Here is a 17,791-nt window from a genome sequence, read left to right as displayed (position 1 = left end):
TCGATCTTGTGCCATGATTCATCATATGTGTGAGACTTGGTCCCAGCACACCTGGTGATTATGTTTACGCCCGGGCTTTGGACCCCTAAAACCCGGGTGTTACAATAGAAAGCTAGTCAATCTTTAGGTTTTAATTATTTAATGCAAGGAAATGAATTATCATGTGAATAGGACATAAATAGGATAGAGGACACTTGCCTTCACCAAACAGATGCTCGGGGTCTTCAACCTTGTAGAACCCGAGGAGCTTGTTCACTTGGTCTCCAAGGCTTGATCGTCGGTTCACCGAAGCTCGAAAATGGATCGCGTTCTAATCGCAACGCAAAGCGAAAACGAACAGACACAAGTAAACAAATATATATACATAAGAACATTACACCATACAAAGAAAAACATAATAAAAACATGCAATATGAAATAGAGCTTGCTACTACGGTCACACGAGGAAAATAAACGTGATAGTCAGAGCTACGGTCGAGAAGTTATCGCGTTTATACTAAATAAGTATTAATTAGAATATTTAATTCGACATAATTATATTAATCTACATTTATTAAATGTAACCTAGAACTATCGCCTAGTTTTAATTAATCTACTACCCTAACAACTCTTAGTTAAATAAGTAATTTAAATAACATTACCGACTCTAAGCGAGACGAACTATCGGCGCGCGAGACGAAATGCGCAACACGTGAAATAGCACTACAACACACGCACAGCACGCGCACGGTGCGCGGGCCAACATGACACGCGAGGACTATTAAATAGATAACATGTTTAAACTAAATAATTATTAATAAAGAATATTTCAATTAAGGTTAACCATGTTGGTGTTTATTTATAAATTTGTAAATCGAAACCCTAAGTTAGATTTAAATTGAAACGTCATTCTACTAACCATCGGTAAAACAAACGTTTAAATAAATTAAATAAAATATGCAACAACAGATAATAATACTTCTAACATGTAGACAATTTTAATATGAATCTAACACGATTTGAACGGAGTGAATCAGATTTAAAACACAAAAATTATCGCAATTTTAAATTGAAATAAATTTATGCGCGCGGTTTTAAAATTGGCTAGGGGCATTTTTGCAAAATCGACACCTTCGTCCTCCCTCCTCCTTCCTCTCACCATGGCAAGGGGGAGGGGGAGAGGGTCGGTCGTTCATAGGGGGAAGGGTGGGCGCCGCCGCGAAGGGCCGAGCTGGCCGGCAGACGCCGGCGCCGCAGGGAAGAGCCGCCGCCGGGGCCGCGCGAGGGAGGGGAAAGAGGGGGGGGGGGGCACGGGCGCCGCCGCCGGGGAGAGAGAGGGAGGAGAGAAGAGCTCAACACATTATTTGGCAACAATGGAGGAAGGCCCACCGGGGCTGCGCGGGGAAACAAAAACTAAGAACTCCATGGGCAACAATGGAGGAAGGCTCACCGTAGAAGAAACCATCGCCGGAGCCCAGGAGAAAAACGCCGATTGAGGACGAACCATCGGTCAGATCGACGAATCGAAGGCACCGAGACATGATTTGGCACCCAATGAACTCAAAAAATATATTTAGAACTTTTGAAAATATTTTTAAGTACCTCAAATAAATAGATTTTGAATTTCAAAAAATAAAAAAATATTTAGAAAAATATGAAAATTTACCGAAACTTCTACAAGATATATTAACATGTTTCAAACACTTCTTGCACTTAGAAACTGAAAGGGAAATGTTCCCTTGGACCATTTCTATATTGTTTTGGTGATTAAATGCACAACACATTATGTTTAGACTAACATGAGAAATGAGCATAGGTACATGAAGCAAATTGAGCTTGGAAGAGGACATAATACAAATCTTTATGGTGCCAAGTGAAAAAGGTAAGCTTTGGACACTTAGTCAATTGTTTTAGGTACTAATCATATTTGTCTAAGTGCTAGGGACTTTACGAAGTCAGCCAAAAAGGAGCAAAAGAGAATAAGGTTGAAAAAGACAAAAGTGGGCTGGTCTGTGTAGCACTGGACGGTCCGGTGCCACCTATCGGACAGTCCGGTGTGCACCGGACAGTCTGATGCATGGTCCGCCGAACAGGTCGCTCTCGGGAATTTCAGCCTCTACCGGCTATAATTTATCGGACCGTCCGCGTGGAGCGCCGGACAATTCGGTGTGCCAGCTAGCCAACGGCTAGTGGCCACATCGGCTGGAGTACAACAGTCACACGCACCGGACTATCCGGTGCTCCCAGAATAGGAAACCAGCCAATCAGATGATTTGTAGTCGTTGCATTGTGCAGTGTCCGGTGTGCACAGGACAGTCCGGTGTGCACCAGACAGTTCGGTGCACCCGCGGACAGAAGGCAACCAGGGCCTTCCAAATGGGGCTCCAACGGCTCCTGGGACCCTTAGGGCTATAAAGGGATCCCTAGGCACATGGAGCAGTACACCAAGCATCCATTTAACATTCGACAACACCGAGACACTACGACCACGCTTTTGGGTTGATAGTTAGAGATTTGAGCAAGTGTTTGAGCTGTAACTCTACTGCATTGTCTCCTGTGCTCTTCTCTTGATTTGTGTGCGTGTGTAGCTGTGATTTCGTCTCTTGTGTGTGTCTCCACTCCTCTTTACTCTTGTGATTTATTTAAGATCAATTGTGTAAGGGTGAGAGACTCTAAATTGTGGAGATTCCTCAGAACGTAAAAAAAGTCGAGATAAGAAAGAGAACCGTGGTACTCAAGTTGATCAGTGGACCACTTTAGAGGGGTTGAGTGCAACCCTCGTCCATTAGGACACAACAACGTGGATTAGGCAAGCATTTTATGCTTGATCGAACCACGGGATAAAATCATCGTGTCACTTGTCTCTTTACCTTATAGCGATTCTACTCTTTTCAGTAGTTCACTTCACTTCAAAATTGCTCTAAGTTTAATACTCATCTTGTGAGAGCAATTAAGTGAAGAAGTTCTCTCCTCTCATCCTCTTTATTTGGACTTGGCTCTTGATTTCACTAATCCAATATTTGTCCAAATTTATTTTGTTGAGATATTTTTACAGGATAACCTATTCACCCCCCTGTAGGTGCTCTCAGAAACACTATGCAACAACATGAATGCAACAACCAAGGCATTTATAGGGCTCACTTCACTAGGCTTACGCCAATATATAACAAAAGAACTCTCTTTTATTTAGAAAAAAGAAAAGAAAAGCGAGGAAAAGAGAGGGTAACACCTGAATTTTGAGTTTAGAGCAAAGAAATTTTTATACCCAAAATTCAGGGTGTTACTGTTGGCACGCCCGACAGGGGATTTGTGCGTTCCGTGATGAAGTTCTCCAAGCTCCGAATGGCTAGCGCCTAGCGATGATAGCGGCGTAGTCTGAATCCCCGAGACGGCCATTCGTTTTAGGAGTCTAAATTTCATCATCAACAAGGAAGGAGAGATGACAAGAGCCCCGGAGGACAGACTCACTTCCCCGCCCAACGAGGCAAGTTGCAACCCTGGCTAGGGTGTCTTGCAGCCAACACGACGGGGGACTATTTCCCCCAAGCGGGAAGCCCAGGCGGAACCCCTGCCAGTATCATGGTATGGGCCAGAGCGTTCGCCCGGCCTCAGCTCAACCCGCTTCCCCAAGAATCACTAGTTGGCCCGAGTCTTTCATGGAGCATCCAGCGCCCTATGGCAAGAGGGCAAGGAAGCCCACGGTGGAGGGCAGGGCGACTCCGCCAAGTTGCATGGTGATGGCACGCCACAACGATATACGTGTGTCGTCGCCTGGTCTACAGTGGGGGCGAGGTGTCGCATTTCCCTCAAGCGAGCCTAATTGTCGTCGCCGCCACAGCGCTTCTAGACAAGCTCCCCAAGATGTATGCTTCAAGCAAACAAAAAACCCACCAGGAAGTCAGGGGTCTTCTCGGCCTCGCTGTGCAACAACAAGCCGAGAGCTCCATGTCTCGATTTCGCGAACCAGAGACCAACCGGTGCACCACATCTACGACAACAACAAACTATGCCATGTTGCAACAACCCCTCGAGATTGAAGAAAGTGCGACACGGGTCCCACCTCATCGGTGCCAAAGACTGGATTGAAGCACGTGGAGCGCTCCTGGTCACGAGACTAGGGAGGAGGGATGTGACGGGTCTGGCGACTCCATCGATACAAATAGCGTCGCAGAGGCTGTTTCAACCCTAATTGGAACCAAAGTCTGAGCCCACCACCACCAGGGCCTTGGGCCTTCAGCCAACCACCGCATCCTTCAAGTACCAGTGCCGCAACAGTACATGGCACCCGTCAATATCACAACATATATTCAAGAGAGTCAAACCCCAACCTTTGGTTGGGAGACTACCAACTGGCGTGTTATGCGGGAGGAGCGGAGCAAGGTGACTTTATAACCCGCAATTTCCCCCTGTACTTGTTAGATTTGGTGCAAGCATGGTTAGAGAACCTAAGGCCTGGTTGCATACAAAATTGGGCCGACCTCAAGGAAATATTCGTGGGAAACTTCCAAGGCATGTACGTTAGCCCTGGCAACCTGTGGGACCACAAGAACTGTCGACAAAAGCCTAATGAAACCTTAAGGGACTACGTCTGGCATTTGTCATGGTAGTGCAACGAGCTGACTAACCTTGCTGACGCTAATGTTATCAACGCATTCATCTTGAGAACCACAAGTGAAACTTTGGTGCACAAGCTAGGGCGCAAAAGCCCACGAACCACGAAAGAGCTACTGGACATTGCGACAACCCACATATCGAGAGAAGATGCAATGGGAGCGGTTTTCAATCATCGCAAGTAGAAGGCCAAGCGCAACAAAGAACTCGATAGGAGCCTCGAAGGGTGGCTCGATAAAAGAAAGAAGGACAAGTGGAAGCATGATGAAGCTCTAGTAGCCTTGGCGGGTCAGAAAGGGAAGAACCACTGGCCGAGGAATCCACCGACCATTTTGAGAATCTGCTCAAGGCCCCGTGTCCGAACCATCGCTACCCGGTCTGACACGCCTATAAGAATTGTGGATTACTGAGAAAATTCCTAGGCAGGGAAATGCCGCCCGAGAGAGAGAGGAGTAGAACCCCAGCAGGGCGACAAGCGAGAGAAGGCGGGAACCACCTTCCCAGACGAGACCGGGTGTTTGCTGATCTTCAGAGGGTCAGACTATTATGCGCTGAGAATGCATTGAAAGTCAGAGCGGTGCGAAACATTCCAAGTTCGACAAGCATCTCCGACTTTCCTCGACTAGTCTGATCGCTCCATTACCTATGACCACACTGATCACTCGGAGCATATCCCCTAACCTGGGTGATATCTACTCATTGTCAGTCCCATTGTTGGACCGGTGCGACTAGCGAAGGTGTTGATGGACAGAGGGAGCATACTCAATATCCTTTACTCTGCCACGCTTGATGCCATGGGCCTAGACTGAGATCGCCTCTGGCCGACAGGGGCCCCTTCCATGGGGTCGTACTAGGAAAGCGGGTGACCCCGCTTGGGCGAATCGACCTCCCTGTTACCTTCGGGACACCGACCAACTTTAGGACCGAAACCCTTACCTTCGAGGCTGCGTCGCTTAGACGAAGAAAACTACAAGGCCATCAGGGAAGAGATCGGTATGCTCATCGTTGTTGGTTTTATCAACGAGATTAAGCGCCCCTAATGCGGGCCAACCCCATGTTGGTTCGAAAGAAAAGCGGGAAATGGAGGATGTGCGTCGATTACATCAGACTGAATAAGGCATGCCTAAAGGATCCCTTCCCCCTTCTGTGCATCGATCAGGTGGTCGATTCTACCTCCAGTTGCGAGGTAATTCTAAGCTTCCTTGATGCCTACTCAGGCTATCACCAGATCATGATGAAGGAATCCGACCAACCCACAACCTTCTTCATCACCCCTTTCGGCTCATACTGATATGTAATGATGTCGTTCGGTCTAGAGAACATGGGGCCACGTCCCAATGATGCACGATTAAATGTTTCAATGACCTAATTGGAAGAATTGTGGAGGCCTATGTTGATGACATCGTGGTCAAGACCTGGCGGTCCGAGGGCCTCGTCCATATCCTGAGGGAAACATTTGACAAGCTAAAGTCAACGATTTTAAATTGAATCTAGAAAAGTGTGTCTTCAGTATTGCAGGGGGCATGCTGCTCGGCTTCTTAGTCCCCGAGCGGGGAATCGAGGCCAATCCAGAGAAGGTTTCCGCCATCACGAATATGGGACCCATATGGGATCTCAAGGGCGTCCAACGAAGCATGAGGTGCTTGGCGTCCCTCAGCCGCTTCGTATCACGCCTCGGGGAGCGTGGGTTACCGCTTTACAAGATGTTGAGGAAAATCAACTGCTTCGAATGGTTGATGGAGGCGCAGGAGGCAGTCAATGGCTTGAAGAGCCTCCTGATTCGAGCCACCATCCTGGTGCCGCCGAAGGACAAGGAGTCACTCTTACTATACGTTGCAGGGACTACCCAGGTGGTGAGCTTGGTGCTCGTCATTGAAAGACAGGAAGATGAAGGTGTGTGGCCGCTTTAGCACCCCGTCTACTTCATAAGCGAAGTCCTCACCGGCTTGAAAACTCGCTACCCCCAGGTACAAAAGCTCCTGTACACCGTCTTAATTACTAAATAGAAGCTTAGACACTATTTAAAATCACATCCTATCACCATGGTGACGTAGTTCCCCCTAGGTGAGGTGACCCACAATCCGAACATTTCTAGGAGAATCGCCAAATACCCTCCTACACCCCATGAGCAACGATCAAATCACTAGTCCTTCTTGATTTCGTCGTGGAGTGGACCGAGACCCAATTGGAGCCGGTGCCAACTACTGAGAAATGTTGGATCATGCATTTTGATGAGTCACTTAGAAAGGAGGGAGCCCACGGTGACCTCGTTTTCACGTCATCATCGGGGGAACAACTGTGATATGTTGTGCAACTCAATTTTCAAGCTTGTAACAATGTGGCCGAGTATGAAGCCCTCGTAAATGGGCTACACATTGTCGTGCAGTTGGGTGTTCGGCGTCTAGATATCCGAGGAGACTCTCATCTCATCATAGGACATGAGATGAAGTAGTTGTAATGCCGCGACCGCAAGATGGCGGCGTACTGTCAGGAGGTAAGGTGGATGGAGGAGCAATTCGATGGTCTTGAACGAAATGACAAACACCCTAATGAAAATGGCATCGGGGCAAACGACCGTCCCACTGGGGATCTTTGCGACCGACCTTTTTAAGCCAACCGCTCGATACGACGAGGACCGCCAGAGGGACGGGAAATTCTTAAGCGCGGGCCCGCTGACCCAAGAATAGGTCGCTGTCGTGGAAGGATAGATCCCCTTCAATTCCCTAGTCACCTGGATCCCCTCAAATTACCTGGTCACCAAATCAACCCTAAGGTAGTAATTGATCTCGCTGATATAAGGAGTACTATGAGGTAATGATTTAGGGGGAAATGGTGTCTATGAATCTGTAATAGACTGTAAAAGATGATTCAAATGAAAGCTTCATATTTACAAGAGGGGCCAATAACTAGAAAAATCTGAGAGGGGCATGGAAAGTGGTTTTACATATTAAAGTCATGCTCAGCAGACCGTGTATATGGATGTGTAAAACACTGTTTGCATTATAAACTGCACTATTTCTAAAGTAAAATTTGAAATAGAAAGTGTGATAGGGGTGCCACAAAAAGGCGGCCGGAGACCGCCTAAGGTACTAAAGTGCTAGTAGGCAAAACGAAACTGAAGGCAAATCTTGAGTTGGCATCAGCAAAAATTGCATAACCACAAGATATAGAAACGTGAAACAACTATTAAATTAAAAGAGAAGAGTAAATAGAGATGACAATAACATTTATAGTTCATGCAAGTGATCAATGATAACTACATGGAGTTCATCCCGATGGATGCAATGTAGGTGCAAGGAGGAAGGACAAACGCTACATACTAAGGAAAAAAATAAATGGAAAGAAGTGTTCATAATATTATACTAGCATTTGACGTCCTGATCAGGCACCATGCATGCCCTGCCTTCACATGAACAACATGAGCTGTCTGCGGCTCGTCGAAACTTTGAATACTTGCCTCTATATATTTTTTTTTAAAAAAATAGAGCATGCACAGCTAAGCCGCCGCACTGTAAAATTTGGCAGCAGCAAAAGTTCAAGACAAAAGGCAGGCGATACATGAAGGCGTACCAGCAGTGTAGTGGTAGTAGCTGTCACCGGGAGTACGTACTTTTCTACTGCTTCTTCTACCTTGATCCAAATGTTACCGTACACTCTCTTTCTCTCTCTCTCCCCTAGCTCGCTCTCGTCTGCTGAGTGTCTGACTCCCTCTCCTCTCGCTGCCTGAGCAATAAACGCTGCACCCTCTCCCAATAAATGCGTTTGCATCCATCCGCTAGCTAGCTCTCCGCTCCCCAGCTAGCTCGCAATAACTCCTTCCTCCCCACCTCCACATTCTCCCATCCGCCCTGCTTTCCCCTCCAACCATGCCGTCTTCTTCCTCCCCGAGATCTCGCCATGCCTGCTCTCCCGCCTCCTGCTAGCTAGCCTAGCCTAGCCAGCTGCGTGCGTGCGTGCGTGATCGTTTCCTGCATGCGATATCACCAACGCTTCGCTGGAAGAAGGCGTCGTCACAGACAGGGATCGAAGGTACAGATCGCCTGTCAGCCTAGCTAGCCGGCTTCTTGTCGTCCTTCTCGGAGCTCTTGCGTGTGCGTGCCCTAGATCTGCTGCCTGCGCTGTTACGTCATATTACGTGGCGTGTAAGCAGTGATCTGTGGACATTTTTAGGCTAACGCGCTTGCATTTTCTCTCTCTCTCTCTTGGTTGACTTGCTTGGCCTCACAGACATATATATATATGTATACGCGTGACACGCATCTTTCTTCTTTGGGTACCCTTCTTCTTTCTTTGCAGAATAAAAGTTGATCGATGGTAGAGAGCAAGAGCTAGCTAGGGTTTGGGAGCTGAGGCTAGGACCGAACGTACGTACGTGCTGCCATTGTTCATGACGCCGGCAAGGCGCGTGCCGCCGGCGGCGATGATCGGCCGGAATGGCTTCGCGTTTGGGTCCTCGTCGGCGCTGTCTTTAAGCCAGGTGATGATTATTTCCAGTGAGAAATCTTTTGGACTGTGCTGGGTCAGCCGTCGTCTCTCTCTAGTAGCTATAGCTACTGTGCTAGTTCTACTTTATGGTGGGGAAAATAAAGCAGTGACAAATTAAAGCCAGAGAAGATTATTCTTCCAGTGTTTGAGTTTTTTTCCCTCTCCTTGCTAGTATATTTTCATGTCGTGTTCTTAATTAATGCTCCTGCTTGAGCATACATTTTTCTTGTTCATTAATTTAATTTCCGTGGGCTAAGTATAGGTTGTTGTACATATGTGCGTGTATTTATGGTTTCCACTGGCATATCCTCGTAAAATTAAAGCTAAAATTCCTGTCTTCTCATTCTGAATGGAAGCACCCTAGCTAATCGACATGCATACTGCTCTTCGTGCATTGATTCATCATGATTCTGCATTCAATGTTTTTTGGAAGTAGCTTAAAAATGTTGATTCATCATAATACTGCTCCAAAAGTGTTTTTTTTCAAAAAAAAAACTTGTTGCATCTTTAATGCTCCATTAACTTGGTCAAATGACATATTCAGTAGTGTCATCTCTTAAATTCTGACTCCTGCTGGAATCGCAGGCTGACCTCCTAGACAGCCATCAGCTGCAGCAAGCGTTCCAGCAGCAGCTCTTCGATCAGATCCCGACCACCACCACAGTGGACGATAGCAGCGACAACCTCATCCATGGCCGCTCTGACACGCTGGTAGATGAGTTCGAGAGCAAGTCCTGCAGCGAGAATCCCGACGGAACCTCTGGTGACGATGGCCTGGAGGAAGACCCCAATCAGCGGCCGAACAAGAAGAAGCGATACCACCGCCACACCCAGCACCAGATCCAAGAGATGGAGGCGTAAGAACGATAGCTTGAGCTCCCCTTCCTCTAAGCATGCACCATTTGAAAGGATTCATTTTCGAGATAGATAGATAATTTCATTTCATTCATTAAAAATCGTGTCTGATTGTTTAATTGGGGACGACTGTGAATTGTGATTGGTCAGGTTCTTCAAGGAGTGCCCGCACCCGGACGACAAGCAGCGGAAGGAGCTGAGCCGGGAGCTCGGCCTCGAGCCGCTGCAGGTCAAGTTTTGGTTCCAGAACAAGCGCACACAGATGAAGGCAAGCAAGCTCTACTGCACACACACCGTTCCTGATTCCGTGACGTACGTTGCTGCTGATAATGCAAACCAACGTGATTACTGCAGAACCAGCACGAGCGGCACGAGAACGCGCAGCTGCGCGCGGAGAACGACAAGCTGCGAGCCGAGAACATGCGGTACAAGGAGGCGCTGGGCACGGCCTCGTGCCCCAGCTGCGGCGGCCCGGCTGCCCTCGGCGAGATGTCCTTCGACGAGCACCACCTCCGCCTCGAGAACGCTCGCCTCCGTGACGAGATCGACCGGATCTCGGGCATCGCCGCCAAGCACGTGGGAAAGCCCATGGTGTCCTTCCCCGTGCTCTCCAGCCCGCTCGCCGCCGCCGCCGCCGCCGCCCGGTCCCCACTCGACCTCGCCGGCGCCTACGGCGTCCAGTCAGCTGCTGCGGGCCTCGGCGCCGACCACGTGCTGTTCGGCGCCGGTGCCGGCGATCTGCTGAGGAGCGTGTCGGCCGGGCAGCTCGACGCGGACAAGCCCATGATCGTGGAGCTGGCCGTCGCGGCCATGGACGAGCTCCTCCGGATGGCGCGGCCTGACGCGCTGCTGTGGGGTGGCGGCGCGTCGGCAGGGGCGCAGCAGCAGCAGCTGGACGAGGAGGAGTACGTCCGGACGTTCCCCGCTGGGCTCGGGCCGAGGCAGTACGGGCTCCGTCCGGAGGCGTCTCGGGACAGCGCCGTCGTGATCATGACCTGCGACAGCCTCATCGAGATACTCATGGACGCGGTCAGTGACGGACTGATTGATGGACGGGTTTCCTTGATCGATCTATGCTGCTTGCCGATGATCGATCCATGTGACGACTCATCAATAATTAATCATCTGCGTTGCTTGCTTGCAGAACCGATTCGCGGCAGTGTTCTCGAGCATCGTGTCGAGGGCTTCCACGCACGAGGTGCTGTCAACTGGTGTGGCAGGGAGCTACAATGGTGCATTACAAGTGGTGTGTATCTTCCATTCCTGTTGAGGGCCTGTAGCATTGTCCCTGATCAGTAGTGTCAAAGTATATATGAAGAGTGACGATGACTAACAATGTATAGGTTGCCATTTTTTTTTTTTTTTTGCAGATGTCGATGGAGTTTCAGGTGCCGTCGCCGCTGGTGCCGACGCGCGAGAGCTACTTCGTGAGGTACTGCAAGAACAACCCGGACGGGACATGGGCCGTCGTCGACGTCTCGCTCGACAGCCTCCGCCCTAGCCCGGTCATCAAATGCCGGCGCAGGCCGTCAGGTTGCCTCATCCAAGAGATGCCCAATGGCTACTCAAAGGTAATAAGTGAACATTTTCCTTCTTGTTGGCCGGCCAGTTTACTGCGTGCATGGAAACTCATGTTCATATCTCGTGCAGGTGACCTGGGTGGAGCATGTTGAGGTCGACGACAGATCAGTGCACAACCTCTACAGGCCTTTGGTCAATTCAGGCCTCGCGTTTGGCGCGAAGAGGTGGGTTGGCACACTGGACCGGCAGTGCGAGCGGCTCGCCAGCGCCATGGCCAGCAACATCCCCAACGGCGACCTCGGTGGTAAGTGCTGCCACGCTCGCACACCCATGACCCATGCCATGCATGTGGATTTTTTATACCCAATTAAGCAACGACCGATCGATCGAGGTGTGCATCCATGAAACTGCATGCATGCAGTGATCACAAGCATAGAGGGGAGGAAGAGCATGCTGAAGCTGGCGGAGAGGATGGTGGCGAGCTTCTGCGGCGGCGTGACGGCGTCTGCGGCGCACCAGTGGACGACGCTGTCGGGAAGCGGCGCGGAGGACGTCCGTGTTATGACCAGGAAGAGCGTGGACGACCCGGGCAGGCCGCCGGGCATCGTCCTCAATGCTGCCACCTCCTTCTGGCTGCCCGTCCCACCCAAGAGGGTCTTCGATTTCCTCCGCGATGAGACCTCTCGCAGCGAGGTATGTCACAGCGCACCAGATTATATTGGTACTTATACAATTGAGACTAAAACAGTTAGAAGCCGAAACTAAAGAGACACATTTAATATCAGGTGTATCCATCAATCGGTACGTGATTGATGGCTAGAACTGGTACTAAAAAGGTTGTCTAACTATGGCTTCTCTGTTGTCACGTAACTCTTATTGTACTACTAGTTCGTGGCTAGTACCGATACTAAACTAGAAAGCACGGCGCGTCATATCACGGAACTTTTGATATGGATATTAATACCTGGATTATTTATGCTTTGGAAAAGAAGTTGGCTTTTTGAGATGGATATCAACACCCTGAATTATTTATGCTTTGGAAAAGAAATTGATCGAGCTGATCTATTTCACACTTTTTCAGTTTCAGAAATGAATTTGTACAAATGTTTTCAACGTAACAAAGACGTCATAGAAAGTAAAAGTTGGCCGTAATCAACTATATATAAGGGCTCAAGGACAGATTATCAAAGTTGAAATGAGTCACTATATATGATATGACAATTAAATTATTATTTTTAAGATAGTGTTACAATTTTTTTTACATTTATACTTTCAGTAAGAAGGCTTCTAATACCAAATTAACCCTAGTGATGCCAAAATTGATGAACAATTGTAGTGACAAAAAACTTCAAGTGTTTATTTTTAAGATAATATATATCCTCGGTCACTGTATAAAATTTGAACTCAAACCTCAATTAGTCTGAAGTGAAATAAAATAAGGTTGATGGCATATAACAGACTTGGGATCAAGAACAAACAAAATCTCAAGAACTATTGCAGCTCATGAAAGTAAATATGCTATATACCACACGAATTAGTAGGAAGCAAGTAGAAAAAGGAAAACGGAGTCCAAGAACGTAACATTGTCTTGCTGACTTTCATTTTTATTTTGATCCATGCCTAATAAGCATCTTAGAAAAGTCTTGAGATCAATAAAATAGTCAGTCGTTTTGCTACCTACGGAAACACTAAAATTTCAACGCCTTTAAATTTAGAATGATTTTAGAAAATGTGAGCACGTACCCTAATATTGTGGCACTGCCTTGGCGTCAGGCACCGTTATGATTGTTAATCTGCTGGTAGTGTAGTCGGTTTCAAACCGATGATGATACTGCGTTCTCCAAACGTCAATCGTTTGTGCTTCGAGCTACGACCTATTTTCCTGACGAAATTTAAATCTGCAGTGGGACATCCTCTCGAACGGTGGTGCTGTCCAAGAAATGGCTCACATTGCCAACGGCCGGGACCATGGCAACTGTGTCTCCCTCCTTCGTGTCAATGTAAGTGCTCCTCTTGGTGCCTTATTTTCTTTCAGAAAAATTAGTGGCCAATTTTGATCCGCGCCCTGAGAAAAATTCCTGAATTAACAATCATTTTTTTTGTCACTGCTGTTACGCATGCAGAGTGCAAACTCGAACCAGAGCAACATGCTGATCCTCCAGGAGAGCTGCACCGACGCCTCGGGCTCGTACGTGGTGTACGCGCCGGTGGACGTGGTGGCGATGAACGTGGTGCTCAACGGCGGCGACCCGGACTACGTGGCCCTGCTGCCGTCGGGCTTCGCCATCCTCCCCGACGGACCACCGCCGGCCGGTGCGGCTCCGTCCCACGGAGAGGGCTTGGACACTGGCGGCGGCGGGTCCCTCCTGACGGTGGCGTTCCAGATCTTGGTGGACTCCGTCCCCACCGCCAAGCTCTCCCTCGGCTCCGTAGCCACCGTGAACAGCCTCATCGCCTGCACCGTCGAGCGCATCAAGGCCGCCGTCTGTGCGGAAGCCGGCAACCCGCAGTAGCCATCCATGCGATATAGAGGTATACCTTACATACATGTAGCCATCCATACACAGCTAGCTTCAGTAATTTGAGTCGAAATTAAATACAATTACACGTCGAATTTGAACCGTTTGAATGTTTTGTAGGAGGGAGAAGGGGGACATGCAGCAAGGTTTTGTGGAAATGTTAGTGGGGAGTCAAGAACGCACCTCAGACTCTCCTTGCCGTGTGGTGCTCATACTGAAAGGAAAAAGAAGGCGTCACCACTATGCAAGGGGGGATGGTTCGGGTATTGACTTCGCCGTCCAATCAAACTACTACAGAAAGGACGTACGGGTGCTGTGGAGAAGATGGATCGATGCTGTTTCTAGGGTTTACTTCCTCATTGTTCGTGGTGCTGCCGTAGTTCAGGCTAAGGTGCCTGTGCCTGCTCGCAGTCGTAGCTAGAGAACACAGAGATTTGTTGCCTCTGATCTTTCCTTTTTGGATTTGCAAAGATTTGTAGATCAGTCATTTCGTAAACCGATGCGCCTTGGCTAAAACGCGCCCGTTCGTTGTTGTTCGATCGTAGCTGCCTTTTGCTATTCATAAAACGATGCAATTTCAACCACTGAGTTTCTTCTAGCTTCTTGTTTTCAGAGAATTTTGAAAACGGAAACAGCAGGGGTGAAAAATCCGATGGAGGCGGCTGCAGGAGATACAAATTCCGTCAACTTTTTTTTTTGCATGGTACGAATATATCATCGTTGATAAATAAGAAGAGAAGCAATTGCACAATTACCATCCAATCCAGGTGGAAATGAAATAACTGAACAATGCCTAATTGAGTCACATTCCAGGATTAGATTCTAATGATTGGATTCCATACACCACTTCTCCGAAGGTTCTATTAAAATCGATGGCTATAATATATCACCATCATTTTGTGAGTTGGTTCCTCGCCACTTTGGCATGGTGAACCACTCGCAACCGTGTACAACACACGAGTCGGGTCACCCACAACCTCTTCGAGTGATCACGACACTCCAATCGCCACCAAGTTGTCTAGGTGATGCCAATCGCAAAAGTTAACAAACACTATACTCTCACTTGACCATGACGAGCCAATTGTGAGTGGTGGATGCACACGAATAGCTCTATATGCACTAATAAAGTTGCTAATAGCAAGATCAACACTTTTCTAATCTCCTCACTTATTCAAATGGTCTCCCTAACTCTCAAATGGTTGCTCTATCTGTTGGAGAGACAAGACCCCTTGTAGAGCAATAAGGGGGTATATATATATCCCTAAAGGGCCAAAGTAGCCATTAGTATTCCACCTAGAATTTTCGTGTGGACCAGACATATCCAGTGATGACATAGAAAACGTCGGCTCTGCTCAAACGATTAATTCTGCAGAAACTAGTCATTATTATACAAACGATCGGTGATATCACCGGTGTTACACCGGACACGTCTAGTATGTACAACTGAATTGAGTGCAATTTACATCGTCCCTGAGTGTTCTGTCTGGTGCCACGTTTGGTGTCACACCGAATAAGTCCTATGAGTACTTGGCTGAAGTGCATAAAAACATGCTTACTAAGTGTCATGTCCGGTGACACACTAGACATGTTCCATGAGTGTAAGGAGTGAATATGCACAAAAAACAAGCTTATTGAATGCCTTGTCTCGTGCAACAGATTTGGTGCACACTGGACACATCTATGTAACTCAGCTATAGCACAAGAACTAACTGGTACCCGGTGTGGCATCTCGTGCTGTATCGAACACGTCTGATGATATGCTACTGTAGTATGTGTGGGACTTGGTTTTTTGTGTTTTTATTTGATTTTCACTCCAAACTTTATGTGAGCTCTGATAGGTTACCCTAAACCATAAACCCCTAACTAGACCCGACTAGGTTGAGTTACTCATCTCATGCCCCTTTTTATAGTACAACTAAACAAAATAAAGGTCCTATCACTACTCTAAGTGTGTCCAACATCTCTATTGGCACTTAGAACTAGCTGATCCTTATCCTTTCGAGGTGTATACTCAAACTGCATCAGAAGAGCATCCTCATCTAAATCTGAAGAAGCACACACCTTTTAAAGTTGTTGTGACTGAGTGGCTGACTGGTTAACTAGCTGACTGACTGGCAGGAATAGGTGGAATTTGTGAGGGATCTGACGATGATACTGAGGAAGTGAGGAAGGTAATGTCACGATGGTCTCGTCCATAGGAGATATAGAAGGCGTCGGTTCAGGTGCTAAAGATACATCAACTATAGGTGGAGCCCTGGTGACCTGACTGGTTAACATTGTCTATGTAGTTGGAGCAGCGGTAATCGTCACTCTGATAGATGGTGTCTAAAGAGTCATAACTATCCGAGCATGAGACACTCCATCAAAGCCTATAGTCTAATCCTGAACTAGAGTAGAAAAGCCAAGCGTCGTTGGGTAGACTAGTGAAGCATACTGTTGATATTGATTTTTGATTTTTTGCAGAATGGTGATGCAGGGATGTACGAAGACAAAGTGCAGCACGCATCTGAAAAAATGAAGACAAGTAAAAAGGTTATTGATGCAATAAAGAGTATGCGGCTGGAAATACGTAACAAAGCAAGCCATGCAAACCGGAGTAAAAACGGCGTGGGAATAGAAATCAGTTAGGATTTTGTCTTTAGGATAAAGTCTCGGGATAAGCTTGAGATAGGATATAAAAGCAGTATTGTATGCTATTGCCGAAGGGGGCAGAGAGATAAAAAAAGAAACACGTTGTTATTGTGTCCAGATCTATTATCTACTATCTATTTCCCTTTTCTATTTCTCTTTGGTGTTTTGTGAGTAAAACATCCAAATTTCTCTGCGAAAGTGGGAATTCTTTGATTGTTTTCACGAAGAAAAAAACAGTCATTGGCGGTCGCGGCAAGCACAACAAAAGCACCATCACTGTTGTTGTTTCTGCGAGCAGATTGAGGCAACATATTTTGGCGACTCCGCTAGGGAGCGGTTTGTAATCGTTTCATGGCGGCAAACTGCTGGTGATTGGCGCCCTCATCACCAATCATAGTCGGGGCTATATATGGAGGACAAGACAGCGAAGAGAACGGCGCCAGACAAATCTGAAGTTCATCCCTTGAACATGATCAAAGTCACGATGGAAGATCTTACAGAGGCAGACAGGGAGGAGATTGAAGAAGAAATCGCACGAGAGATGGAAGAGAAACGGAATGAGAGGTTGGCTTGCTTCCGAAAAACCAAGAATGGTGTGATCAAACAGACCGTTGGGGCAAGCACGTCCGGCAAGAAGGTAAGTTCATCTGTCACTTGCGAAGAGCTAGCTCACATGATTGATACTTCTGTAGCTAGCAAGTATGGGGCTGATGTCACAGAAATTACGCGTATGATTTCTGAGGGAGTGCGTAATTCTTTCGATGCGTTTAGATCTGAATTTAAGCAAGATATAAGCAACAACATGCCTAGACAGATTCGATCTATAGTTCAACAGATACAAGAAGAGAGTCAGGGTAAACGTGCAGCGAATTCGTCGGGCACATCTAGCTTCGGAATAGCAGTTGCACCCAACACCATAGATGCATCGGCTAAGGGTACGAGTGGGAGTGCAGTAGCAAATTCTAATCTGCAGCAGCCATATTACCAAAATGTGGCATATGGACCATCTATTAATCCCATAGGAAACAGAGTGCCGCAAGGATCTGTCCCAAACAGGCATGTGGCAGGGGCGCAGGGAGCATTGTGTTCAGCCCCTTTTGTGACACCTGTGACTTATGATGGTGAAGCATTTGAAAATGTTAGGGAGCAGGTAGCAAGGACTCTTAGGGAATTTGGTTTTGAGCCTAAAG

At 47.5% G+C, this 17,791-nt stretch overlaps 1 protein-coding gene across 2 annotated transcripts; it reads left to right on the top strand.

Annotated features, from left to right (window-relative positions):
* The first annotated feature begins 8,359 nt into the window (after positions 1-8,359).
* Positions 8,360-14,555, top strand: LOC542010 (outer cell layer5a). Of its 2 annotated transcripts, NM_001111657.2 has the most exons (12): positions 8,476-8,619; positions 8,887-9,067; positions 9,661-9,932; positions 10,081-10,198; positions 10,285-10,959; positions 11,075-11,176; positions 11,301-11,501; positions 11,581-11,755; positions 11,873-12,144; positions 13,356-13,451; positions 13,575-13,983; positions 14,091-14,513. In NM_001111657.2, the coding sequence occupies exons 2-11, from the start codon at positions 8,978-8,980 to the stop codon at positions 13,962-13,964; spliced, it is 2,391 nt and encodes a 796-aa protein (NP_001105127.2). In that variant the 5' UTR covers positions 8,476-8,619; positions 8,887-8,977; the 3' UTR covers positions 13,965-13,983; positions 14,091-14,513. The 2 variants fall into 2 exon arrangements, with proteins under 2 accessions (XP_020407343.1, NP_001105127.2); XM_020551754.3 differs by lacking the exon at positions 8,887-9,067 and having other exon boundaries at positions 8,360-8,619; positions 14,091-14,555.
* The last annotated feature ends 3,236 nt before the right edge of the window (positions 14,556-17,791 follow it).

This window comes from Zea mays, chromosome 4, assembly GCF_902167145.1.
Source record: "Zea mays cultivar B73 chromosome 4, Zm-B73-REFERENCE-NAM-5.0, whole genome shotgun sequence".
Taxonomy (NCBI): domain Eukaryota; kingdom Viridiplantae; phylum Streptophyta; class Magnoliopsida; order Poales; family Poaceae; genus Zea; species Zea mays.
Note: the sequence above shows the minus strand (reverse complement) of the source record. Positions and strands in the feature narration are given on the sequence as shown.